The sequence below is a fragment of the Lachnellula hyalina genome, assembly GCF_007821495.1.
Source record: "Lachnellula hyalina strain CBS 185.66 chromosome Unknown contig00130, whole genome shotgun sequence".
NCBI classification, from domain to species: Eukaryota; Fungi; Ascomycota; class Leotiomycetes; order Helotiales; family Lachnaceae; genus Lachnellula; species Lachnellula hyalina.
The window spans coordinates 1-25,493 of record NW_022157244.1 but is presented as its reverse complement, the minus strand read 5'-3'; the positions used below and the strand labels follow the sequence as shown (position 1 = coordinate 25,493).

Sequence of the window (25,493 nt, the reverse complement as noted above, 5' to 3'; positions counted from 1 at the left end):
GTAACTCGTCCAGTAGGCATCCATCCAGCCAGCCAGTAGACGGAAATATGTTATTTTCAGGAAGTTGCTGTTGCTGGGTCTTGAAATGAAGCGATTCTTGCGTGGGTGATTATGTAGTGTCGTGAGTTTCGTTAGCAGCCGGTCTGTTTGGAGGATATGCCATAGTATTTATGAAGACTCGAGATCCTCCATGATTGAAAATTTCGAATTTCGAATTGTCAACGAGTAAGTTCCTCGGTGATGCCGGTGCCCCGCTATGCAGGCCATGCAGCCCATTTCAGGCATTTCAGTCCAGTCAACCCCACAACCCGCCCGGCTGATGCACCAGATCGCCGGGACTTATCCACGATATAGCAGTGTTATTGGCCACTGGCTGGGCTGAGAATGCACTATGACCACTATCCGAGGCATCTCCAGGCAAGGTCCAGGTTCGGATGGGGTAGCTTACCGTAGCTGCTTCGCATCTCTTTCTAGAACCCTTACTACGGAGGGCCCCTACCTGCCTGTAGGTACACTACAGTACTAAAAGGCCGCCCTACCCTACCAGTAGTGGAGTGACTCGCGTGGGTACTCCTAGCCATCAGCCCATCACCGACTCGTATCGCAGTACCGTTGTAGAGTAGACTCGGCCCTCTAACAGACTAAGCACCATACTATCACTGGATGGGCAGTATCCGGGTCTCTATCGGGGGGTTTTTTTTTCTTCTTGACAATTACGTAAATCCGATTGACGATTGTGTTGAATTTTCACACTATCTTTAAGCTCTCCCCTATTACCAATATCTGCAGCCTACACGCAGGGACGATAGATGATGGATGGATGTACTTGGTACGGGGGGCAACGCATGTACTTCGTACAGTACTCCGTACAGTCAGTACAGTAACCCTCGCAAACAAGCTTCCCCCTACTTCCATGCAGCTTATCTTCTTGGGGGGGTGTTTTGTGGGTCGGGATGCATATCCTACACTGGTCGGATTGCGTCGCGTGCAAGGAATGCTTCTTATCTCGCCCGCATCATCCTGAACTTTTGGGCTTGCGGGGGCCCAATCTTGCCTTTCGTCTCGTCCCGTCGGTCTTAGCAGAAGGTTTGTTTTCACCCTAGTACAATATGTATTTGCTCCGATAAAGTCTAACGACTCGGTACTGGAGTACTTCTCTCTTCTTTTTCCTCTCTTTTTTCTTGTTGTTCTCGCCTTCAATTCATTCGCCCACCCCCCGCCCCCCTCCAACCGCAAGAATTGACGAGACGAACTCAAGCCTACCATGGCGGAAATAAACAACGATGTTGCGCAGGACCTGCGTCCTTCTACGGGAGAGCTCACCCATCGTAAAAAGAGTCTGGTACAAATCAGCAGTGCAGATGGCCACAAAAAAACCGTCAATCTGGGGGACTTGAGCGAGGCCGATGCCCAACTCGCTGAGCAGTTTGGTTACAAGCCCGTCTTCAAGAGAGAGTTTGGCTATCTCTCGACCTTCTCCTTCGCCGTCAGTATCAGTGGTCTGTTCTCAACGATTATGACCACCTTCATCTATCCACTGGAAGCTGGAGGATCTGCTGCTGCAGTTTGGTGTTGGTTAATCTCGGGTGCGGGTTGTATGTGCATTGCTGTGAGTTTTGTCCTTGGACTTATTAGCATTTGACAAGACCGTTGCTGATAATTGGAAGTGCTCTGTGGCCGAACTAGTCTCCGCCTACCCCACGTCCGGAGGATTGTAGGTCTTTCCCCACTCAAACGTTGTGCCCAAAATGTTTACACCGGCTTAGATACTTTACTATATCGCGACTTGCGCCGGAACCCTGGGTTCCTTCCCTGAGTTGGTGAGTCTACACACCCGCGGATTGCAAGAGTGTTAAACTAAGGGATTTTTAGGGTAACTGGCTGGATCAATCTTCTGGGTCAGATTGCTGGTGTCGCTTCCTCGGAATATGGAGCTGCTCAGATGCTTCTCGCCGCCGTATCAATTGGGTCTGATTTCCAATACGAAATTACCACCAATGTAACCGTTGGTGTCATGGCAGCTCTGACAGTCTTTACTGGACTCGTCAACTCCCTGTCAACCTACTGGATGGAGAAAATGACAAAAACCTATGTGATCTTCCACGTCTGCATCTTATTATCTTGTGCGATTGCCCTATTGGCAAAGACTGAGAACAAACATGATGCCAAATATGTCTTCACCCATGTTGAATCTTCCTCGGGATGGACTCCCGTCGGCTTCAGCTTCTTATTTGGGTTCCTCTCGGTCTCATGGACTATGACGGATTATGGTGAGCCAAACTTGGTACACGTGACTTTTTGCATGCTAACAGTGAACTCCCAGACGCGACTGCACACATCACAGAAGAGATTTCCGAGCCAGAAGTCAAAGCTCCTTGGGCCATATCACTTGCCATGGCCTTCACTTACATTGCTGGTTTCCTCTTCAACATAGTTTTATGTTTCTGTATGGGTGATCCAGCTGAGATCCTCGCAAGCCCTCTCGCTCAACCCGTTGCTCAAATCTACTACAACAGTCTCGGCAAAGGCGCCGGTATCTTCTTCACGGTCTGCGGATTCATCATCATCAAATTTGTTTGCTTCACCGCCATGCAGGCAGTAGGTCGGACCGTCTTTGCATTTTCCCGTGATGGCCTGATCCCATTTTCCCACGTCTGGACGAACATAAACTCGAAGACTGGAACCCCAATTTATGCCATTTGGATCTGCGTGTTCTTCTCTATCGCCATCAACTTGATTGGTCTTGGATCGTACGCTGCCATCTCTGGTGTTTTCAACATCTGCGCTATTGCTCTTGACTGGAGTTACATCATCCCCATTCTCTGCAAAATGTGCTTTGGAAAGTTCAAGCCGGGACCATGGCACATGGGACCCTTCAGCACAATTGTCAACGCCTGGGCGTGTCTCTGGACACTCTTCGTATCCATCATTTTCCTCCTGCCCACCGCCATGCCTGTGGAGGCTGACACCGTAAGTCATATCATATCTGCTCTTCAGTCAAACTTCATCCACTAACATATATTTAGATGAACTATGCTTGCGTATTCCTGGTTTTCATTCTCCTTTGCGCTGCTGCCTCATGGTACATTAGCGGCCGGAAATACTACACGGGTCCGGTCGTCGAAGCTCACGCCGAGGAAGAGCATTCCGAAAACGAGGTTCCGTCTCTTCGGAAGAAGGAGACGGAAGTTTGATAAGTCCTTTACCGGCCAACAAAATAGAGGGATATCTCAAAACCCGAGTTTTTTTGTATTTGGATTGATTGTATATATACGTTTATTCACAAACAAATACGTTAAGCTTAGCATGTATCTCATATGAGAGATCTTGTTATAGATGTTTTGTTCTATATCCTCTGAGCTCGGTTGAGAATGATACCCCTACCTAGATTCTAATAACACTTACTTGCCTCGGACTTCATTTCCCTAAATGTATAAAGCATTTGTCAGACACCTTCTCTTCCAACAAGTCCAGGCCTACTGGTCAGAGACCGCCGGCTTAAGTACGCGTAGTAAAAATCGGGTCATCTAGTCTAGTATACCATCACCATCCCCTTTATAGATATCCTTACTCTCCTCCCCATTTCTCCCATCTTCAATTTCATTCCATTTCATCCTCTAGCCCTCCAAAACCCCATTCCACTCACTCCACCCCCCCCCCCCCCCCAAAAAAAAAACGGGCGGGGAAGTGATTTGAGAGGATGGGTGGATGGGTTTGGAGACACGTATGCTGTGGCGCGCTTATACGACCGGTTTCTGGGGGATAATGGATATGGTAATAAGACGGTTGGGGATACTGTTCGCAGCCCGCTATGCTTGTTGGCAGGTGTAACTCGTGAGGACATTTATTGGGTTGGAGTTGGGTTAGGTGGGAAGGTATGGTATGCTTGTTTCGTGTACTCGATATGGATCAGGAGAAAGGCGGAAACTCCGTGTTGAGATATCTGAGAAATATTCATGCTTTTTGTTCGTGTAGATGGCGTTGTGTAGGTGGAGTTGTTAAGGCCAGCTCCAGACAGGTGGATATTAGTTCTGTACCGTTCCATGCAATCTTTCGCAATTTAATTGTCTCAATGGTATATCGAGATGCTCGATAAATCGCAGTTAGTTCCCGGGGATCTCTGCACATTTCTCACATCTCTTCAGGCTGCTGATGACAAGTCACGTTGTCTTTTAGAATGTGACGAATATCACATTGAACCGATTTACGAAGCTAAGGCCAAGCATCTCAATAAGCAGGCTGAGTATAAGTTTTAATTTCAGGTATTACTATCCTTAACTCCGTTCCGTACTCTCTACGCTGAAGTGCTGCAATTTTTAAATTCATCTTTATCCATCTACCGCCATCATCCGCCAGTCCCCAAAAGAGACAGCCTATGCCATACCCCGTATAACCACCCCACGCTTCTATTGCGAATGTTTATCAGGAAGGCACTCTGGCTTAATCCCTACTTCAAACTGCTTGCCAGAAACCCAAAATCCAGCGGCTTCGATGATCCGACAGACAGCATCAAGCTCCATACGGTTCCTGGGGGCGTACACCATGACAAACTCACGAGGAACATAGGCTTTCATCCAGCCGCCCCTCGCAAGTGGGTGTCGTTCGCCCCAACCCCTTTCTAGAATCAATTTGGCGTCATCAGGATGCAAGTTCAAGTGCAGGCTTCGATCACTGTGATGGACGTGACAGACTTCTCCTCTGCACGTGGCGTTGATGGGGTCCCTGGCAAAAAGGGCAAGGCCCTTCTTTTCGAAGCATGATGTACCGATTCGGAAGGATTCGGGGTTCTGGACGGCGAGGTTTTCGAGGCTGGCACGAAGCATCTGATACATCTTCTTGCACCCAGGTTGATCCAATTGCCTCTGGGGAGCGATGCCAGCGATCTTAGGGCGGGAACCACTTCGAAATGGAAGCCAGGACTGGACCCTCTGGTAATAGCCAGTGGTTGGGTAAATACTCTCGGTAAATGTTGCTGGCGAGTAGGGATCCGAAAGAGCGAAGAGACGGAGATATGTGATTTTCAAATAGCCAAGAAAGGTTGCAGGCGTTCCCCCAGGCCCAAGTGATAAGAAGTTTTGGTAATCGTTGTGAATAATCCAAGGTACTGGAGCCAGTACGAGAAGGGTGCAGGTAAGAGATGGCTGCAGAATTTGAATGCCGATGATGATAGCAATGATAGAGAGGACCAGAGAGGGGCCGGTCAGGGTGATCTGGACAACTGACTGTTGAGTTATGCACACCGTGATCTCTGATTGCTGATCTGGTTCCTGGGTTATGACTTGAGTAGACATAGCTGAGTTGGAGGCATCCATGATCTAGTAGTCGTCAGTAAAACCAAGCCCCGAGGAGCTGATGGAGAGCCAACCTTCTTGCTGGTCGAAGTGGATGGAAGGGACCGTGGCGCCTGTCACATCAAATAACTTCAATGTCGAACAGGACGAGCAAGCGTTTGGAGTCTTGGAGAAGGGAGTTTAGGCGGTCACAAGAACGAGCAAAGATTGAATAGGGGCGTGGGACGTTAGGATGTTCTTTGGATTCTCAACGGCTGGTTGGCTACAGCCAATAGTGGAATGTCTTGACGTCTAATAACGGCAATCCGAGGCACACTACACCATGAAGTGATCCTTTTGAAGACCGAAGACTGAAAGACATCCGAGATAGATATCCCTAATAGGAAATCTCAGTCATAGGCTCCCTCGGAAAGAATGACAGAAAGTGAGGAAGTGAAGTGAGGAAGTGAAGGTACATGAGTGTCAGAGAGGGGAAAGAGTAAATGAAAGAGGGAGAAGTTTAGTTTGTTTTTAACGGAAAGTTAATATGACAGTGAGTTGTTGACTGTGGACCTGGCTGCTAATCACCAGACTGTGACATCAGCCCATCAGTATAATACCTTTCGCTGAATGGCCCAACCGGCAGGAACGGTGAACCATCGCCAGCGAAACCGGGGCCAGTGGCAGCAGTCACGAGGGTGACGTACAATTATATTTCGGTGGCGGTTTGAAAGCGAGAGTGCTCATTGGCTCAGCCACCCGAGCTCTGATTGGGTCGGAAAGAGTTACGGGGACTGGGGAACGGGGAACACCAACTCACTGAAGCCTATTCTTCCTACACTTTCACTCTGTACTATACTACACTACCACTATTCCCAACGAACAATAAAACAACAGCTAGTATACACGCCTGAATCTCCATTGGTTTCCAGACACCCTGATTCAGGTACCAGAACCCCCATGGGCCAACGGGATGCGTACCTAGGTAGCAGCTATCTGAGTTTGCAGTCAGACGAAGTAGAGCGTGCCACATACATGGCTACCCCCGCCCGTACCTCTTAGCGACCATACAACCCCTCACTTTTGCTGGCATACATCGCACCGCATCGTCGCATCGCCAAACAGCGTAGTATCTTGGTCAACTAAGGTACAGTACCTGCAGGTTGCATGAAGCAATACTTATAACAATATCACGATGCCGACAACGGCCGGATTGATGCACTTATCAATTCGTTGAGTGAGTTCGGAAAGTACGGTGTCAGGTTTCCCGAGATAACTGTCTTGGCCTAAAATGCCCTTCTTGTCCAATCAGAAGAAGTTGCTGTTCTTGAAGCAAGCAGCATGCGTCTTGACTTGATGCATGATTGCTATACATCCCGACTAGGGAATCGATAAATATGTGTTATATTACCTCTGTACTAAAAACTATAAACAATGTTCTTTTCATATATTGCGAATCTGTATATAGCACAGTATCACGTGCTTCTATACGAGCCTACATAAGTATTAATAAGCCTGTAATTACAATATTGCATTATAAGACGTCTAATCCTAAGTTATATATATAATATACCAGGTAGGTCAGGATTATATTAGAGGGATGTTGGTGCACGTGATATTCAACGTGACTTATCGCCTTTTGATCTAGACTTATGTACTGTAGTGTATGATGCCTTGTAGTCTATCTTGTTGATAACGTATAAATTTATGCATAGAAGTTTATCCCTTCTCATTTATATTTTTAGAGATTATTATCACTGGTTCTACCGTCCACTTCACCCTGTTGCGCCATTCTTCACCCTGAACAAATCAGATTCGAGTCTGTAGACTGCCAAGTCGGTTAAAAAGGGGAGATCACATGTAATTTGCTGCAGTGTACCTAGCTAGGCAGGTATAAAAAGCGGCATGCATTTTACTGTCCCACTCCGCCTAACACAAGATTAAGTGGTGCCGCTTTTCTATCCCATGCGGAAGGTGGAGCGACCGACGGTTTTGCCTTTATTCAGGGGTTGCCTGGCAACAGATAACAACAACAACACTATCACTACTTTTCCTTTTCCTGTGATATCACAATCGTGCTATACAATACAATAATAACAAGTTACGAGGTATTCTATGAAGGCCTTCCGAGGATCTTGCTTTGAAAAATCCGATTATTTACTTGGGAATCCTCCATCTGCTATCGCCAGTAGTACCGTCGCTCAAAGACAAACTCCAACATTCCAACTCGACCCTTTAGTTGCAATTGAGCTCCTCCTATGATCGAAGCAAGTACACTCCAATGCACTATGTCAAACGATACTAATTGTAATGCAAGATTTGCCATTGGACGAGACCTTGAAACCCGATCAACCCAATCTCTCCCCTCTCCTCTGCCGTGGAATGGCAGGTCTCAGTCCTCTACCTTCATACGACATGAGACGAAGCTCCCCTACGAAATACTCACGAGAAAGAGTTCTTGACATCGAGAAACACAGATACGACACCGATTCCGACGATGACTCCGACTACTCCTCATACCTGTCGTCCCCTGTATCGTCTCGAGATATTTCAGGCTCATACTCTTCGAGTCAATTGTTGGTGCCCAGGAAGCCTTCTACAGGCTCGCAGAGACCAGCATCATCATACAGACTGCCCAGCAAAATAGTCCGGTATTTATGTTGGGCTTTGATTTCAACCGTCATCATTTTCATATCGAGCCTGGTAAGAATGAGTATCATCTCGGCACGTAGAGTCGAGGTTGGAGATCTTGGAACGCGGCCACCACCACCTCCTGCGCCTTGGGAATCATTTCAGTTTTTGACACGATATTATGGCGGGATTCGGACCTTGTTGCCATTGTCGGAAAACCAACCCGAATACCCTCTACCAGAAGACGAACCTCCGCGTCCACAGGACACATCAGAAACAGCAATACGAGATATACCAACAAGCCAACCTTTCGAAGCGTATACGAATCAAACCTCGAAAGCATATTTGAGCGAATATGCACCCGTAAAGGAATGTTTTCTTGATGTACAATCTACAATTCGCGTTCCTCAGCTACGGTACTACCCAGGAAGACCTAGCGGGTTCCCAGACAATGTTGTGGGTTCCTACGAGCTACTTGGATTACCGGAAGATATCTGCTTTGAGCGATATGGTCGATTGGGTCCGTATGGTCATGGGTATAGTGTCAAACATGGAGGCACTGGAACTGGCCAGTATGGCGATACGGAAGGATCAGAATCGGTTTGGGAAGGGCGCGGGGAGACCACTAGTCAGATCGATTACAGGGAAGTGAACTGGGCGGATGCGCAAAGGAGATGCTACCAGGCAAATGCTGCGCGCTTTAAGCCAAAGCATCATCCCGAGGAGCCGCTGAATACGTTCTCGGTCATTGACCAAGAGGAAGCAGCTTTGCACCGACGAGATGAAACCGAAGGTCAACAAGATTCACAATTGAGCGGAACGTCAAAATCTACAGCAGCCTCGAAGAAGACGCTCCCCCGAACTGCAGTAGTAATCCGCTCTTTTGATGACCATGCGTACACAGAGGAAGGTGTATTGAATATCAGAGCGCTTATCTCTGAGCTATCTCTCGGATCAGGTGGAGAGTATGATGTCCATCTCCTTGTTGAGGTCAAGGACGAAGCTAGGCATCCCATCTGGGCAGATGCAGAGACCTACGAAGAGCATTTGAACGCAACTGTTCCCGAAGAATTTCGTGACATCGCAACATTGTGGAGTACAACGCAAATGCTTATGCTTTACCAAGGCATTTTCGATAAATTCACGCGGGGTCCTGATCTTCCAGTACACGGTTCTTATCGAGGATTGCAGATGGCCATGCAGCACTTTGCACACAAACATCCCGAGTATGACTTCTTCTGGCATTGGGAGTTAGATATCCGATTTACCGGACATTACTACAACTTGTTCTCTCAGCTTGATTCGTGGACCAAAGCACAGCCTCGAAAGGGTTTGTGGGAGAGGAATGGTCGATTCTACCTCCCATCTGTCCATGGGTCTTGGGAAGATTTCAAGCAGATGGTTCGGGTTCAAGTTGAGATGGGTACAAAGAGTCCTGAAGACATATGGTCCGGCATCCCAGGAGCGAAGAACGTGCCTCAAACGCCCAAAGGCGAGAAATCAATCTGGGGACCTGAAAGACCAAAGGAGTCTGATGATTGGTTTGAAACTGATAACGATCCAAAACCTCCGACTTCCTACGAGAAGGACAAATACACGTGGGGAGTTAACGAAGACGCTGACCTCATTACTTTCAACCCTATGTTTGATCCCGAGGGCAGCAGCTGGCTTCTCGGAGAAGACATCACGGGCTATAATGAGACCGATGGGCTCCCACCCCGTCGTGCTTCTATCGTGACAGCTTCGAGAATGTCAAAACGACTTTTGGACACGATGCATCGCGAGACAGCATTCAAAAAACACCATGCATTCTCCGAGATGTGGGGCCCAACTGTTGCCTTACATCATGGGTATAAAGCAGTCTATGCGCCTCATCCAATGTATGTGGACCGAGAATGGCCTACCGCATACCTTGCGGGTGTCTTGAATTCCGGAAAGAATGGTGCAAGTGGAGCTTCAAAGACTAGTGTGTTTGGTGAGCGGGAGCATAATTTAAGGGGCATGACGTGGTATTATAATGCTGGCTTTGCGCCAAATTTGTGGAAGAGATGGCTTGGGCTGAAGGTCAACAACGACGGAGGGGAAGAGTTCGAGTTGACAGTGGATGAAGGCAAAGATGGGAAAGGAGTGAATGGGGCGAGAGGTGGCGAGGGGAGAATGTGTCTTCCTCCTATGTTGATCCATCCTGTCAAGGGGCTCGAGTTGCCTGTGGAAGAACTTGTGGAGGAGAAGGATATTCCGGAAGGTGATCCTAGCGCTTGATATATATTGTTCGGTTTGGGAAGGCGTTCGGAAAGTCAGTATATATGGATATGGCGTTTATATCCGACTCGTGTATTAGGTGTATATACATTTACGGTATATATATTGGAATGAGAAATGTTAATTATGATGTTAATTGATCCTTTTGATAGTTTCTTGGTATTTTTCTGTTTGTAGTATACAGTGGAGTTATTAGGTATGGGACTTTTATAGTGCTTCGTCACTTCCAAGTCATACAACCCATAATACAACTCAGCCTCTCATGATTCCTCGGGAGACTTCCCGTCGCCCTCGTTATCATCATCTTTCTTCTTCGACTTCTTAAATTGCTCCTTCCCATCCGAAATATACGCCTCAACCTCCTGGCCCGCAAATTTCCTGCCGTTCATAACGCCCACGCACGCTTTCGCTGCCTCTCCATTGGTAAACCTGACGCTCGCAATGCCGTCTTTTTCTAAATCAAATAGAACGACATTCGTGACTTCCCCAAGTTTGCTGCACTCCTCACGTATATCTTCCTTGATGTCCAGTATGGCGGCTGAGTCCTCAGCTAATTCCTCGAGCGTGAACATGTGCTTCAGAATAACTACTTTATCCCATCGTGAGCTGGTTTCTACAATACTCGATACCTCGTCATCACTCCAATCCGCGAGGCGCGCATCAAGCTTCTGCGTTTTCTTGATGATCTTCTGCTTATCCCTCATACTAGTCTTCGCCTTCTCGGTCTGCGCATGTCCTACGTCGTTATGCTGCACTTTTTTATAACTCGATTCCGCGGCCTGGACTCTCATTTTCTCTCCTTCGCCCATCCGGAATTCCGTGTCGTCCAGTAGCATAATCGCCATATCCACCGACGGCGCCTTGAAGAACACTACCAGCGCATCGCCCTTGAACTCCCCTTGCTCGTTCGTATAGAGTTTTATCCGCGGTTTCCCACTATCGATTTCCTCTGCAATGACACCGCATTTCCGGGAAAACACATCCCGCACTTCCTCTATGCTGACATCTAGCGGCAGGCCCGTAACGTAAATCGCCGTATTTGCGCGCGGCGGCAGGGGAGTTTTCGCTTTCGCTTTCTTGGGGTTTTTGACTGCGCGCCCGCCTTCGTCTTCTTCGCCATTGACGTATTCCTTCTTGCGTTTTTTCTTCATGGCTTCCACGGGTTCGTTCTCGTCGACGCCGGAGACGCGGTAGGCTTTCTGCTGTTCTTCTGCCAGGGCTTCGTCGAGCACGGGGATCCAGCGGTGGATAGCATCGTCGAATTCGTATTCGGTGCCGTCGTCTTGCACGAGGAGGAATTTGGCGTCGAGCTTGGAGAAGGAGATGCGGTCGTCGGAATCGAATTCTGAGGGGTTGGTGGGGAAGTTGGAGGTTGGGGTTTCGAGGGGGGACTGTCTTTGCTCCATGGTTGGTGGTTGTTTGGGTGGAGTTGGGGGTGGAAGAAAGGTGTGGAGTAAACAGATCCCAAGCAATGAATTATCGGGCACGCATGCAGGTGGAATTCAAGGTGGGGATGCTGTTTATGCCTGAGGCAGCAATATTTCGCCCCTCCAAGATTTCAACATAGAAGATCTGTCAACATTTTTGAAGATACTTTGATTCGCAGGCAAAGATTGAATACCGGTATATAATAGAGGGCAGCTATTCCTGTCTACAGATCACGGGAAACCCTTAATTAAACCTTCGAGCTTCGCTTGGTGATAAACTTAAGCGAGGCACCCCCTTTGCTTGATATTAGGACTTATAAAACACTTCACGAATAAATATGTAGAAGTAATAAATATTTACTCGTAGGATAGCTAGGTATATAGGTAGGTTAACTATAGCCGCCGGGTGGGTAATTTGGAAGTGCTTCAGGTCCACTCAGCCGTAGGAATCAAGTTACTGACAGTCACATTAGGACTACGGTAGCGGGACAGGCCTTCTATAATTTCCACCACTATTTTCATGTGGCAGGAAGTGAATTCAAAGTTGATTTGTCATTTCAATGTCAGTGCAAGTTGCTCAGATAAATTGCTTGCTCGGTTCGATTCTGTTGTACTACATGTAAGTGGACATTTGCGACTAGACAGGTGTAAGCGATAACAAAAAATTTGATTGCGACAAAGATTATAATTCGTGACTTTTACATTAATCCAACAACAAGAATCAAAAGATTGGACTGATGAAACAAAAAAAAAAAGACAAAAAATTTAGTAGCAATGCCTGGTTTCGATCCAGGGACCTCCGGGTTATGAGCCCGGCGCGCTTCCGCTGCGCCACATTGCTTGCTTGAATGTTGCAAGTTGTGATTTTTTTGAAAGTAAATTGGCTATTTTGGTATATACGCAAGCTAAGTAAATTCTTAGGTTCTAGCGAGGACGCTTACGCCGGCCTAGGCCTACTAGGCCCTTAGCGTGTTTATCATAAGACCTAAGTTTTTAAGTAAAGTAGAACAGTATGTCACCAGTTTCAATATTCTACTTTATTCATATAAAGGAAAGCGAATACAAGCTAGTGTTTTTCGGAATAATATTGCCTTTTAGGTTGCTCTAATAAGTTTTTTACAAATTAATAAAGAACGGGATCTGCAGATTATCATCCGGCAGAAAAGTCCAACTCCTGTATTATATACACATAATATAAAGCAGGTATGAGAACTACAATTCACCTCCACCTACTATAGACATTTTTTGGATAGCAGGGATCCTAGAATTTTATTAATTCGCAACGCAGAAAACACGGCCAAGGGAATAATATAGCCAGAAAACAGCTACTTACCTCGTCGAAAGCGGGAATATAATATGGGTCCTCGTCTTTCCAAGTATCCAGATCGTGTCTTTTCCTGCACCATGCACATCGCACATTACCATTTCTTGGTGGTCTTTTCCCACAAGGACACCAGAACTATAATAATTGATTATTATATACGCAATAATAGGAGGGGCTCTTAAGCAGGTTTAATGTAGCTTAAGAGGAGGCTCAATGAACTTACAGCTCGCCGATCAACGTGGTCATCAAGACACATACCGTCTTCCAGATCTTGGTCCCATGCCCAATTCCCCTTCGTAAGATTTTCATAATAGAGCCAATTAATTTTGGCCTCTTTGACTTTGCAAACTAGACATATCCACCGCGTATACTGATCACAGTCACAGTATTTCGAGAGCGATAATGGAAGACCAGCCTCGACACCCCCATCGCATGCTGGGCAATAACAAATTACATTGCGGCTCATCATTGCAGGGTCATTTTGAGGTCTCCGATAGCTGGAGCGATACAGGGGGGCGTCTCGAACGCGGGGAACATATCGACATTCCTGAAATGATACGATACTTAGTACTATTTACATATATGGGTGGTGCGGGGTTCAGGAGAACTAACCTCACAAACATTAATTCCACAACTCAAGCAAGGAAGCGCATTTGCGGCATCGCACTTGATGTTCCAAACGCGTACTTCAAGCTCTTCGTCATAATGCGCTTTCCTGCCCTTCCCCATCACAAAGTCCTGGGGGCGCAAGGCATAGTAGATGCCTTGAAAGTTTTGACGCGCTGTGAGACCGGTTCCGTCACATAGGGCTGTGAGTTTTAGACGGTTGAAAATGGGCGTAGAGTGAAGAATAATGGCATGGAAACTGGAGTTCGCTAATCCAAGATGAAGGAGGTCAAGAGTGCTGAGATATTCGGCAGTCTTAGTTAGGATGTTGTATTGTGATAGCAAGGATAAAAGGCTCGACATATTCTCAAGACGTTAGAAACAGATTTGAAGGCTATTATTATTAGATGTCAGATATATTTATAGACTTACCATTTGCCAAGGACTATACCTGTTTGGGAAGGCGGTATCCGGGCGCCCAGTCCAGTGCACCCCAGATTTACTCGAGTATGATCCATGTCTTAAAATGAAATTGCGGACTAGCTCCTAACATTCTATGTTCCCTCTCCTCTTACACCCGATGAGCCTCTCCCGCTAGCTAAGATATTTATCATCCACTCTTACCCCCGATAAGCCTCTCCACTAAGTTCAGGATATACCCGATTATGTGCCTATCATCTAATAAGATAAAATCCTAGGTATTCTTAATCTTTCACGTTTCAAATTGTTAATGATATATGGTAAGATTGGTTATTCCGGACTTATTGGTAATTTTTTAAGCTTCCTACAACTCTTACACACTATACCTCTAATATATATGGTCTGTGAAAGTCTTCAACCATAGTTATCAAAGCTTAAAGCCACAAGGTACTCTTATACACATTATCCAGTTCTGTTGTCAGCCTCTCGCAAATCGAATGAAATGTCAGCCTCTTCAGATTTTCCGCCAACGCAGCAGTCTCTTGTTAATGAGACGGTCGCAGGATCGACCACAGCCAAGTCTTCCAATAATAGTTTAGAGAAGGAGGAAGGTCAAATTGATACCGCACCTGAGCCCTCTAATCATGAAGCCCAACTAGAGACAAAGGCTGTGACTGGATCGAAATGGGTCTTCATCTATATAATGGGAGATCGAAAGGTCATGGCCAAGGCTGCCCTAGAAAGCAACATACGTCCGATTAGAGAAAGCTCTACTGCCAACACCCAGGTCAGCGTCCGGTAGAAAGTCGTTTTCAAGAAGTGTAAGTGCGCCCCCGGATTTTGACCTCTCGTCCGTAGCTCCGCTATAACCAATAAACGACTTGCTTTACAACAATCTGTCTACACTAGGCGAAACATATTTTCTAGAGCTATGGTTGGCAAATATAGCTGGGGCTGAAGCATTGGATCCCAATGCAACATGTGGGGTAGAGATGTGGCGGTTTGATGGCGATATTCGCGTTGATAGCCTTTAGGGACTTATGAATGATCATAATTCTTAATCTATGATCGGGTTGTCGACAGTTGAATTGGCGTGCTCTATGGGTGGCATGGCATGTTGAGCAGTCCTTTGTTTGGTTTCTGTAGTAGCAAAGTCACATTGCAACGTTTGCGAGCACCACTTATCAGGGCGATACAGTAAATGCCCCGCGTGGTGATTCTTTTAGGGGCGATATTATTGATTTTTGGTACAAATTTGACAATTTCTGTAAACCACGCAGTGTCTCTACCAGGTTCTACATTAAAAGGATATGTTTTCAAGGTTGCAACGCCTCTCTTTCAAACCGCCGACGACATCGAGCAAAACATGATAATTAGAGTAAAACGCAGAGAGGGGTTTAAAGAAATTCACTACAGCTGAAATATCACAAGGTAGAGTCATATCAGTGGATAAAAGTAGAGTAGAACAATAGAGAATAAGCGTAACGAGCTATCCAAAACCCAGTCAAAGTTGGCAGACTTCGATGTACTACCTATGTATCCTTGAATGAAAGACAAACAAAGGCGAGAGGTTGCCTTTACCAGACAACGGACAACGGGAATCTCGTATCTAGAAAATCCTTGCCGCTTTCCCATCTACTAGCTCCCTTGCAAACGCCTCGAACGATCGGGGAACAAAGTCGGGATATAGATCTCTAGCATCAAGATACCCTAAGTACTTCGCGTACTCGGGAGAGTTATCACCGCGAACGAACATACTATAGGAATATTCTAGGCCGATAACAGTCATAGCTTGCTTCATATCGGAGAGGTTGTATTTAAAAGACGCCTTGATAGCGTCACAGAGGGCGAGGAGTTGATCAGGACTGACCTGATCGGCAAAGTATAGTCAGTAGTCTTCGTTCATTCGTTTAACCACGCATAACAGGGTTCAAAATGCAAAGAGAAAATCAGGAACTGGGCGTACAAATTCTCTCTCAATCTTCTCTCCCGAAAGCTCCTCCATTTTGGCGAATAACCCATCCTGAGATAGAAGCTCTCCGTAACAGAAAACGCATTTATTCAGGGTTCGGCTATCGGTCATACACCTAGCAACATACGGACCGATATCACGTAGATCAGTAAGTGCAGTCTTTATGTTTTTATCGCCAGAGATCGTCATATTGGGAACCAGCAGGCTGGCATAATCTACACGTCCAGAAGACAGTGTTGGGAAGGAGGCTTGGTACCAGTATCCTACATCGATGAGTTTGTACGAAAGTCCAAGCTTGCGGAAATGTTGGTAGATTTGTTCTTTCTATTATACATAAACGATAATTGATATTATGACTGAATGATATACATACCTGATCACGTATCCACATAACGCCGCCGGGCGGGCAAACAGTTATAAAGGCACAAGGCACGAATCTTTTAACGTCTGCTTTCTTTGCCGCATCGGCGAGAGGGATCTGTTCCAACTGTGCACCTGGTCCGATGGCACTAATAACGGTGTCTATACCGGCTAAGATACTAGCAAGTTGAGGATCATCTTTAATCTCGCCGAAATGAATCTTCACACCACGGTCTTTGAGTTTCAAGATAGTCGGGTTGGCATTTGATGCGGGACGTATGAGTGCCTCGACATGCTAGAAGATATTATATCAATGCGGTGTATGATAAGGTCGGGAATTGTATCTGCCCACGGTCTTGCCATCCTCAAGAAGGCTGTCAACGATAGTGCCTCCAGTACGTCCGGTCGCACCCACTACCAGAATTCTTGGTTTTGACATTTTGCCAAATAGCGTAGTGAATTTGGAAGATCTGAAAAGGTGCCTGAACTTTATTGAATTTTCCCTCAATTCGAGAACTAATGCATTTATATACATACTTCGACCGATTTTTGTGAGTTCGCACTATTGCAAGCAACAACGGAGAATTTGGCGGACAAAGCACGACACGGAAATCCGTGCTCACACTGAAACGCGTTGACATCTCCTACTCTAGCGTACTTCTTCGGGCCATGTCTAATTTGAACTCTCCATTGAGTCATTCATGACACTAACAAATACGGGAGGCATACAGTGAACAAAGTGGGAAGTCATTATGGAACGCCAGCGCCCGACCACAATACAGCCGGAGCTCATGTGTCCACTCTGCAGCAGAAGTTTCCAAGCCCGTAAGTTCCTTCTCCCCGTTCATCTTACGAACCATATTCGTTCGCTATCTGTTGATCATTGAGCCATCCTGACGGTGCCCAAGACAAGCAGACTACCCGTCATATCCGTTACTGTCGGAAAAAAGCCAAAGATGGCATGTCGTCCACACGTCGGAGATCATGCGTTGCATGCACCAAGGCTAAGACTCGCTGTAGTATGAACTTACCAGGTTGCTCAAGATGCACCATCAAGGGTCTTCAGTGCATTTACAACTCTTCTAATACAACATCCAATTTAGGGGTGCAAGGCGTCCCCGCGGACGAACTTGTGCCTGTTGTCCGTCAGGTAAACACAGCCCTAGCTCACAATGACCACCCCGAGCAAAGAGGCTCTGGTAGCAATGTCAATCCGATTTCCGCTAGACGAGAAAACTCACTCCGTGAATCCTCCAGGCATCTCGTTTCAGGAAGCAGCTTTGACTCTGTCCTACCTGCCGAAACGTGGGTAGACTTGCAGTCGAATGCAGGAATCGGAAATGTGGATGGAGCTGCATTCTCGGGTGGGATGATAGACCTCATTGCGTCGGACACTCTCTCTTGAAACTCTCCATGTGGTGCTTCCCTTTTACCCCAGATTTATCATTTCAAGGATCGAGTCGTTCTGGGCTGCTACTACGTTGTTGATATCTCGCCATCATTTGTCCCATTGGACACGAAGACTATACTAGAGAAACGAGATCTCAAAGCAGGGCATACTGTATGAGCACATTGAAGTCGTACCTTGGAATGCTGTATGGTAATAATGGAACGCTCCCCCCTTTTATTCACCTCCAATCTCGGCCGTCTCTCTGGGAAACGAACTTGCAGTCTGTCAATGATCATGAAGTAGCGCTACCTGAGCCGCTTGCGATTTGCAGCAGTATTTTGCAGATGTATAAGGCAAGAACTCCTGGAAAGATAGCTTTCATTTGGAGGACTATTCAAGCGGAGTCACAGCACTCGAAGATGAGGTTAGTACTATGTTCTAGAACTCTTGATCCTTGTCTGAAAGAAACAGTATCGGGATTATGATGCCTGGACTACGCTTCACCCCATTCAAGCTATGGCCATGTATATTATTCTGGGTCTACTAGGCGATAACAGCGAATATGTTGTAGAGGGGCACATACTTGTACCTATACTTAGTACAACGAAAGTCAGTACTAAAAGCTTTGGAATAATCAAGAATAATAAAACACTAATGCATCCCTTCTAGAGAATGGCTAATAAATATCAATCTCTTGGCTGGATGTGCAATGGAGAGACCCAGCAAGGCCAGGTCCCAGTTTGGGAGGAGTGGGCTCTGGCCGAGTCTCGCCGACGGTATTTCACTTTCATCACATATAGTCGACTTGAGCCTCATCAAGCTAACATATATCTTCAAATCAATAGTACAGCGATTGTTCTCGTAATCATTATTCATATATTCAATATTGAGCATGGACATGGCTTGCCGCAATGTGGTGGCTTTTTCGATCTATCATTGCCTTGCAGCAAGACGTTATGGGAGGCATTAGATCAAGCAACGTGGGAAATAGAGTATTGCAAGCAATACATGCGAGATAGCAAGTCCGGCCAAAACTTGAAGATAATTCCGACGTATAAAGATCTCTTGCCAGATCTTCAAGAGCAAAATGACTCGGCTAGCGCTTTAAAGGGCAGAGTGTCTTAATTAGTAAATGGTTCTTAGGTATGGACGAACTAGGGACGTTAGTAACGGTGGCTGTCTCAGCACTATAATCTTATCTGATTTATCTACAGATCGAAGCTCGAGCTTATAGTATTAACTTTAAACCCGCTTTTATAGTCTTAGAGCAGATATAACTTAAGATTAAAATAGTAGGCGAATTTATAGAAGTAATTACAGCCGTCAGCTTTAATATTAAATATATATATATATGACCGCCATCAACTGACAAGGCGTAAGGTGAATTTGCGAATTGCGGACTTTAGACGGACCAGGTATAAAAGATCGCAATTATAAAAGTGCGAAATCACTGACCGGAATGACCGTGAACAGTAAGCGTAAGGGCCTCGTAATCATCGGTCTGCCGGCTCAAGCAAGGCCGATGAACATATCGCGGCATATACTGCACAATACTGTACTGTACTATACTGTAAATTCCAACCTCCCCCCTCCCCACCTCTGCTTATGTAGTAGGTAGATAGATACAGCCTTCTTGGAGGTGAGTTTGTGAATCATTGTGAGCAATCACAGCTTGGAGTACTCGGTACAAATTAGAAGAGCGCCCGCACGAGCCGCGAAATCGGCGCTAGCTCCTAGAAGAACCACCCTACCTACCTGGGTATAGCGCCTCTTCAGAAGACGTCGACCTTATAGCAAGCTGCAATGCCAACTCCGGGCGGGACTACAGCCAGATTTCTTTTAGATGCTTATTTTACCAACCACCGATTGAAAAGTCTGCGAGCTCACTTAGGTGTGTCGATAGACAAGTAGTCGATTAAGCAAGCAATGAAACGCTGATTCACGAACATTCTACGGTAGGATTGGGAAGAAGGCTTTTTCCCATTGATGAATTGTGTAGTTCTAGGTAACTACTAAGTATTAAGGCAACCTGTCATAGCTCTTTCTTCAACCTTCCAAGCCAAGAAGTTCCGTCGCATCTTAGAACCAATGCGACCAACTGCGAGAGCCGCAGTTCGTCTCGTCTCTTCTACCGCACTCCGAACGCACTCGGAGTCAGAATCCGAGCTATCCTTACTTGGGAATTGCGAAGGCCGCAGTTTGTCTACGTCAAGGGGAAGTTTCAACACATCATTGGCTTGAAATCAATGGAGCTACAATTTATCTGTTATTCGTACTACGGAGAAAGAGAAAGCGTGGATGTATTTTACCTTGCTTGCTGACCAGGTGCATATAGAAAACCTTAAAGATGCAAGGAAGTTGACATCTTCGCCTCTCAGATATTGAAAGAAGCCTGTTCTAGGAAGATGAGACTGTGTATATCAAGGTCGCAAACCCTTCCTTGACACTTTCTGGTCTCTAGCCTCCATCGTACAGTACTTCACTCCAAGTTTTCAACCACGGTTTGGTTTTCCCATACAGTGACAATAAGATGCGATTCGCAGGTCTTCGTCCACTGTCTATCCAGACATTTCTTCACATCTCATCCCTCCTCTATCAAATCCGAGTCCAAGCCCACTCTACAAGCTGCAAAGCAACACCAAACGACGTGTCCTGGCCAAGCCTTTCCCAATGGGCCACCCTTAACCAGACCCTATCCGGGCGCCTGATACACGGCGTCCCACCTGCTACCGCCTGCCACTCTTCAGGCCCGGGCTTCAATGCCAGCTGCGTTGAGATCGAGGCCGCGTGGAGTAGCTTCACGTTCCACCAGGACAATCCCGTTAGCTCGGCGTGGAATAATATGAATAACGATTCATGCCTTCCCGACCCCACTGCGCCATGTAGTGCAGCCGGATATCCAATTTATGTAGTCAATGTCTCATCGGCGGATCATGTCAAACTCGCGGTCGATTTTGCGAGGGCGAATAACGTGAGATTGAATGTCAAGGCCTCTGGGCATGACTATCTGAAACGGTAAGTAGATCAGATAATTTCAAATGTCCGTCCTTGGGAAGGGAAGGGGAGGGACAAGACTGACTCAAGAGAAAACAAAAAAATAGATCCACGGCTCCCTATTCCTTATCTATCTGGACTCGATACATGGTCGGCAACTATGAATTCCACGACACGTTCCAACCACAAGGCTGTTCCACAACCATAAACACTACCGCTGTGACCGCCGATGCTGGTTCATATGTCGCTGATATATATCATCGCCTTGATCAGCACAACCAGACACTCATCGATGGGATGGGGAAGGAGGTCACCATGGGTGGCTATGTGACCGGCGGTGGCCACAGCCCTCTCTCACACATGTACGGCCTTGGCGCTGACCAGGTCTATCAGGTTGAGATGGTGACACCGATGGGTGACATATTGACCGCGAATGAGTGTCAGAATACTGACCTTTTCTGGGCTGTTCGCGGGGTACGTACCGTCTCACAATGCTTCAAATCATTTTGAAAAGCTGTACTAATGATACATTCCAGGGCGGCGGGAGCACCTTCGGTGTCCTCACAAGACTCACCGTCCGCACCCTCCCAGCCACTCCTATCGCGGTATACAAATTTAGCCTCCAAACCGCAGTAAATTCCACAGTCTACTGGGAGATAATGTCCTATTTTCTATCCCAACTGCCCGCCCTCTCCACCGCGAACGTATCAGCCTTCCTATACCTCTATCCCTACCCGGAAATCATGCCCAGCGAAGGCTTAGACCCCAAGGCATCCTTCGAAGGCATCTTCACCCTCCCCAGCCCCAGCGTCCCAAATGCACTCGAAGACCTATGGTTGCCCATATATTCGCACATTAATGCGACATGGGCTGACCAGACCACCACGCAGGCGACATCTACCGTCTTCCCGAATCTGTACAGTATGTTCCTGCAGTACGCAGACGACAGCAGGGCGGGCGTGGACAAAGTTGTTGGGTCATGGCTTCTGCCTCCCGAGATACTAACAGAGGACGCAATGATGCCCGCTCTAGTGGATTTTTTGGGGGAGGCGGGGGGGAGGCTGTATATGGTTTCAGGGATGGGGGTTTGGGATGCGCAGCCCAGAGGCGGGAGCGACGCCGTTAATCCTGCTTGGAGGAAGGCTTTGATTCATGCTGGTACGTTTGAGCTAGGCTGTGTTGTGGCTATTTAGAGGGACTAGTGGATGCTAATGGATACGGCTACAGTGACATCTCAAGAATGGACACCCCGAAATCATACGCAGCAAGCTGCGGTAGAGTATAGCGTCAATCATATTCAGACTGAGGCGTTGAGAATACTGGTTCCGGACTCGGGTCCCTATATCAATGAGGTATGTCTTTCTTCCTTCCCTTCCTTCCCATATTTCCCTTCTCCTCAGCCACCATGCAATCCAGCGTCTCCATAAATGCAGGAGTCTTCTGATGAAGTAAACAAAACAGGCTTACTGGGATGAACCGGACTTTCAACAAGCATTCTGGGGTTGCAATTACGAACGCCTGCTGCAGATCAAGAAGGCAGTTGATCCGGATGATGTTTTTTGGTGCCATGTTTGTGTGGGGAGTGAGGGGTGGGAGATGGTAGGGAATTCTTTGTGTCGGGTGTGATATAAAACAGGAAAGGGGAAGGGGGGAAGGTCGGATGTTATTTGTGGATAAATAGTGATTTTGAAGATGTTACTATCTGTGTGTCGGAACATTGATCAGCTTGACTCCTTTATACATTCTGTACAGCGTAGCTTCCGCGCGCACCTTATATATATTATAGAAGATAAGAAAGAGTGTCTTGATTTTTATAGGTGAATTATAGAGACTTCGGAGCTATGCTCCGCGACGATGGTGCAATATTAGCAGGTAATAAGATAGATAGTCTGGATAGATAATCGTGTTATATAGAAGTGGTTGTCTGTTGTGAACTTGAGGACTACAAGTCAAGTCATTCCCACAAACTTGAAGGCTGCCCTAGGTAAGCGGATAATTATAAAGCACGGAAGTACGGATACGGATACGGAGTCATCAACTCACGCCTGCGTCATCATGACACCTGTTGAAATAGGTAGGTCACAAAGATGATCGTTATAACTTGACGCTAGTAGAAGACGAGAATTACATATATCTTGAAGTCTGTAGAGTAAAGACCGAACCGAAGGGTAGAGTTTTACATTTATTCGAGTACCTCAGTATGGTCTGTACGCTTATGTAAGCAGCTAAATTCAACCACTAGAACAACCAGAACACCTTCCTTAATTTCGTCTTTATGAACATTATAGAAGACATTCCAAAGCTTTTATAAGGAAGCAGTACATGAAGCATCTTTATGAATAGAATTAGCTTAACTTCACCGAGGTCTGGGTCCTCACCCGACTTGCGATATGCGGGTCGGGCGAAGAGTTGCACTCGCTGCCGCCAGGCCAAACTTGCCTGTGATGCGCGAAGAGCCGTGAATGGGCTATGCTCGAGGTGCGAATCGAAGAAGCTCGACTGTCGATTTGATGCCAATTTCAAGCGCGTGTCTACAAGAAAGTAAGTCAATGGAAAGATAGGCCTTTGCGGTCCTATCAGCATTTGCATGATTCTGACACAGACATGACAGACTTACAGACGAGATCAGTCACGGGCTTCATGCGTTACGCTCCACGGAGCAGCCGCATATTCCAGAAAGCTTTACTTCGAAGCCCACACAAACGCGTGGGATGGCTAGGAACAGTATATCATCGAAGATTCGGCAACAATCACCTGTTGCAGAGCTCGTGGTATCTGAGCCTCCCCTTGAGGGGCATGTACTGTGGGTCGATATCACAGAAGTCGATCGGGCCCAATCCTACACCTTAGGAAAACTTACTCTAGAGTCCCAAACTGTTATTGAACTCTTTCAGCAGTGCGTATTCTCACGCATTATATGTCAGTACTATGGCTAAAACTGCTCTACAGTTTTGGCGTGCACTACTATCCTTACGCCATGTTTCTGCAACCCTGTGTTTCTGTATCAGAGCTTATTACCAGATCGCCACTGCTTTTTTGGACCATCATCCTAGTGGCCGGTCAAGACCACGCCCGCTTTGCGACCATATACCAGCAAGTAGCTACCGAGCATAAGGGACTGCTTTCTCCGATTATCCATGGAGCCATTCAACACCTCGAAACCATCCACGCATTACTGCTTCTCTGTTTGTGGCCTATTTCTCAAGCGACACATTTTTCCAATCCAGCTTGGAATTATGTGGGGCTCGTAATTAATGCTGCTATGCAGTTGAACTATCATAGTCCCCTTAGGCCAAGGAGTCAGACCCACGGGTGGAAAGGCCTTGGCGATGTCGCTGTATGCGAACTAAGCGCTCAAGACCTGTCTCAGACGTGGCTGGGATGTTTCTGGGTAGGGACTGTGTGAGTTTCAACATAAGTGGTTATCATCCAAGGTTGCTGATCGAATCGTAGAATTGCCGCCTTTTACGGATTACCCCCGCCAATGTCGACCCAGCAGCAAATGAGATCTATTGACAAAGCGCTTGATATCATCTTTAATTCCATTCCCTCGTGGTGGTGTACCCTTTTTTCCATTATCAAGATCACGAACTCGTTCATGGATACTCTCGGCAGCATTGAAGACCATGCTTTGCATTTCTCACTTACGCAAATGTTCGACAAGCAGCTAGATGACCTTAAGAAATCAAACACCGCCTTGTGGAAACCAAAACTCGAGATCGAATGGTGTAACGCTAAACTGTATCTCTATGCTCTAACCTTCACGATCCCGACTAGTTCAAACCCATCCTCTAATATACAATTGCAAATTCACCGCCAAGAAATCCTCTACAAAGCACTCGAAGCTGCCTCAAAACTCATCACCGAGCTGACGATACTAGGCCAGCAGGGCACATCAGACTTATATCCCAGCGGCCTGCTTAGTTTCGTTCCAAAGCCATATTTCACGGCGCTTTTTAATGCAACGACCTTCCTATTCCGCTTCATGGCCACCTACACCACGCACACGCCCGCGCAAGAAATTCGCGCAATGGGCTGTATCATCGAAGCACACAAGATATTCCACTCATTCCCTGAACAGCGAGAGCTTACCCGTGCTGCTATTCATATCGAGACGTTCATCGATCTTCTCCGAGGCAATAACACTAGTGTCAACATGAACGAGCTCGCGGTGAAAAATAAATTAGGAGCATCGGTTATGTTTGATGCCGTTTTCCAAGCGTGCCGTCAGAGAAATAGGGATTCAAGGACTGGTGAGGTCCTGGCCGTAAGGGAGTGGAAAACTCTCAACGAGACTTTTGCTCAGAGACTACCTCCTGCTCCGATTCAGCAGATGGGCGATGAACTTGAAGATGGGACTCTCGGAGGCGGGACTAGTGAAGTGGATTCCCTGAATCAGTCAATGATCGGTGAAGTGCAGAATCCGCAGTGGTGGGAGGAATGGGAGAGTTATATGAATCTCTTTCAAGTGGATGCTGAGAGTGTGGATATGTCTATGAATAGTAATCAACTAGGCGAGCTTAGAGGTTTTATATATATGTGAGATTATTTTCTATAATAGTCTATTTATTTATTTATTTATTCTATTAATATCTTATATAAGTCTAAGACTATATAGGACGGCGCTAGCCTAATGCTAGAGCAGTCAAGTGAATGTATCTATATAGATAATACTATATATATCCGATTGAAACACATACGCGATGCACAAGGAGATATTAACACTGCTACAACTTTTGCCACAACCGTCTAAATCGAACGATCGCGCCAGCATATTAACCGCCTTGATCTCAGCTTTCTTTTAAGCCTACCCCCGTGGTTTTTACTAGGAAAATGA

General features: G+C 46.6%; 9 protein-coding genes and 1 non-coding gene across 10 annotated transcripts; 5 read left to right on the top strand and 5 right to left on the bottom strand.

Moving 5' to 3' along the window:
* Positions 1-1,264: 1,264 nt before the first annotated feature.
* LHYA1_G006619 (putative amino-acid permease) lies at positions 1,265-3,194 on the top strand (the record flags this gene model as incomplete). Its single annotated transcript, XM_031151554.1, has 6 exons — positions 1,265-1,609; positions 1,668-1,714; positions 1,767-1,820; positions 1,873-2,270; positions 2,324-2,970; positions 3,027-3,194. The coding sequence occupies 6 exons, from the start codon at positions 1,265-1,267 to the stop codon at positions 3,192-3,194; spliced, it is 1,659 nt and encodes a 552-aa protein (XP_031003252.1).
* A 1,212-nt stretch (positions 3,195-4,406) lies between these two features.
* On the bottom strand, positions 4,407-5,312 carry LHYA1_G006618 (uncharacterized protein; the record flags this gene model as incomplete). Its single annotated transcript, XM_031151553.1, has 1 exon — positions 4,407-5,312. The coding sequence occupies one exon, from the start codon at positions 5,310-5,312 to the stop codon at positions 4,407-4,409; it is 906 nt and encodes a 301-aa protein (XP_031003253.1).
* A 2,268-nt stretch (positions 5,313-7,580) lies between these two features.
* On the top strand, positions 7,581-10,163 carry LHYA1_G006617 (uncharacterized protein; the record flags this gene model as incomplete). The annotated part of the gene is made up of 1 exon (XM_031151552.1): positions 7,581-10,163. One exon carries the CDS (start codon positions 7,581-7,583, stop codon positions 10,161-10,163), a length of 2,583 nt encoding a protein of 860 aa, XP_031003246.1.
* A 260-nt stretch (positions 10,164-10,423) lies between these two features.
* Positions 10,424-11,569, bottom strand: uap2 (Splicing factor U2AF-associated protein; the record flags this gene model as incomplete). The annotated part of the gene is made up of 1 exon (XM_031151551.1): positions 10,424-11,569. The coding sequence occupies one exon, from the start codon at positions 11,567-11,569 to the stop codon at positions 10,424-10,426; it is 1,146 nt and encodes a 381-aa protein (XP_031003247.1).
* A 790-nt stretch (positions 11,570-12,359) lies between these two features.
* LHYA1_G006615 lies at positions 12,360-12,431 on the bottom strand. Its single transcript has one exon. It is a non-coding gene; the product is annotated as a tRNA-Met (tRNA).
* A 309-nt stretch (positions 12,432-12,740) lies between these two features.
* On the bottom strand, positions 12,741-13,883 carry LHYA1_G006614 (uncharacterized protein; the record flags this gene model as incomplete). Its single annotated transcript, XM_031151550.1, has 4 exons — positions 12,741-12,764; positions 12,924-13,049; positions 13,138-13,461; positions 13,527-13,883. 4 exons carry the CDS (start codon positions 13,881-13,883, stop codon positions 12,741-12,743), a joined length of 831 nt encoding a protein of 276 aa, XP_031003248.1.
* Positions 13,884-15,549: 1,666 nt separating this feature from the next.
* On the bottom strand, positions 15,550-16,711 carry LHYA1_G006613 (Isoflavone reductase P3-like protein; the record flags this gene model as incomplete). Its single annotated transcript, XM_031151549.1, has 4 exons — positions 15,550-15,810; positions 15,907-16,236; positions 16,286-16,567; positions 16,625-16,711. 4 exons carry the CDS (start codon positions 16,709-16,711, stop codon positions 15,550-15,552), a joined length of 960 nt encoding a protein of 319 aa, XP_031003249.1.
* A 1,124-nt stretch (positions 16,712-17,835) lies between these two features.
* LHYA1_G006612 (uncharacterized protein) lies at positions 17,836-18,331 on the top strand (the record flags this gene model as incomplete). The annotated part of the gene is made up of 2 exons (XM_031151548.1): positions 17,836-18,090; positions 18,134-18,331. 2 exons carry the CDS (start codon positions 17,836-17,838, stop codon positions 18,329-18,331), a joined length of 453 nt encoding a protein of 150 aa, XP_031003250.1.
* A 3-nt stretch (positions 18,332-18,334) lies between these two features.
* Positions 18,335-18,787, top strand: LHYA1_G006611 (uncharacterized protein; the record flags this gene model as incomplete). Its single annotated transcript, XM_031151547.1, has 2 exons — positions 18,335-18,438; positions 18,508-18,787. 2 exons carry the CDS (start codon positions 18,335-18,337, stop codon positions 18,785-18,787), a joined length of 384 nt encoding a protein of 127 aa, XP_031003237.1.
* Positions 18,788-20,192: 1,405 nt separating this feature from the next.
* Positions 20,193-21,849, top strand: apf9 (FAD-linked oxidoreductase; the record flags this gene model as incomplete). Its single annotated transcript, XM_031151546.1, has 3 exons — positions 20,193-20,677; positions 20,764-21,130; positions 21,193-21,849. 3 exons carry the CDS (start codon positions 20,193-20,195, stop codon positions 21,847-21,849), a joined length of 1,509 nt encoding a protein of 502 aa, XP_031003251.1.
* Positions 21,850-25,493: the final 3,644 nt, after the last annotated feature.